The 734-nt window shown below is 42.8% G+C and overlaps 2 protein-coding genes across 2 annotated transcripts in view; one reads left to right on the top strand and one right to left on the bottom strand.

Annotated features, from left to right (window-relative positions):
• Positions 1-734, top strand: part of LOC117958237 — an 859,617-nt gene that overhangs the window by 482,222 nt on the left and 376,661 nt on the right. The window lies entirely within an intron of this gene.
• Positions 243-734, bottom strand: part of jmjd6 (jumonji domain containing 6, arginine demethylase and lysine hydroxylase) — a 4,101-nt gene continuing 3,609 nt past the window's right edge. Inside the window, exon 4 of the mRNA XM_034893114.1 lies at positions 243-461. Within this exon, the coding sequence (XP_034749005.1) occupies positions 243-461 (219 nt within the window). The remainder of the gene's footprint in view (positions 462-734) is intronic.

Genomic DNA, 734 nt, shown 5'->3' with positions numbered 1-734 from the left:
CACACACACACACACACACACACACACACACACAGTCCCACAGTTTTGTGTTGACTTCGCAATATTCAGAAATCTTAATTTTAACAAAGATTTTACTATAAATAATCAGTTTCAGTAACTTACTACTACATGTAAAAATACTACTAATAATAATACTACTACTACCACCAATAATACTACTACTAATACTAACAATACTACTACTACTAATACTAACAATAATACTACTACTACTACTACTACTAAGTTTCAGCACATACGTCAGAGTCTGAGTCCGACGAGCTGGAGGAAGATGAAGACGAGGAGTCGCTGGAGCTGTCCGACGCGATGCCTGTGGACTCCTGCAGGTCCACTTTGTCCGCCAGCGCCGCCAGCTCGGGCCGCTCCTGCTTCAAGATCCTGGACCCGCCGGGAGAGAAACGCTTAAAATCCTCCTCAGAGGGCTCTGGACCAGGACTAAACTGGACCAGGGTGTTCCTAGTGTGGACCCTGCGGTCCACATCAGCCAGACGACCACATTCACATGTTCTGGTTGGACCCCGACCGATGAAGGGTTTAAAGCCCGATACCAATATTTTGGTTAATTAAAAACCCAATATGCCGATACATAAAAAATCCAGAAACACGTTACAAAAACAAACAGATTTCCAACATTAGTTATTTGTAAGATCCTACGAAAATAACATGATAATTTGTTGACGTTGTAGAGCATCCTCTGGTGGACAGACTATGTA

This window comes from Etheostoma cragini, chromosome 15 (genome assembly GCF_013103735.1).
Source record: "Etheostoma cragini isolate CJK2018 chromosome 15, CSU_Ecrag_1.0, whole genome shotgun sequence".
In the NCBI taxonomy this organism is placed as follows: domain Eukaryota; kingdom Metazoa; phylum Chordata; class Actinopteri; order Perciformes; family Percidae; genus Etheostoma; species Etheostoma cragini.
This window is presented reverse-complemented; position numbering and strand designations above follow the sequence as displayed.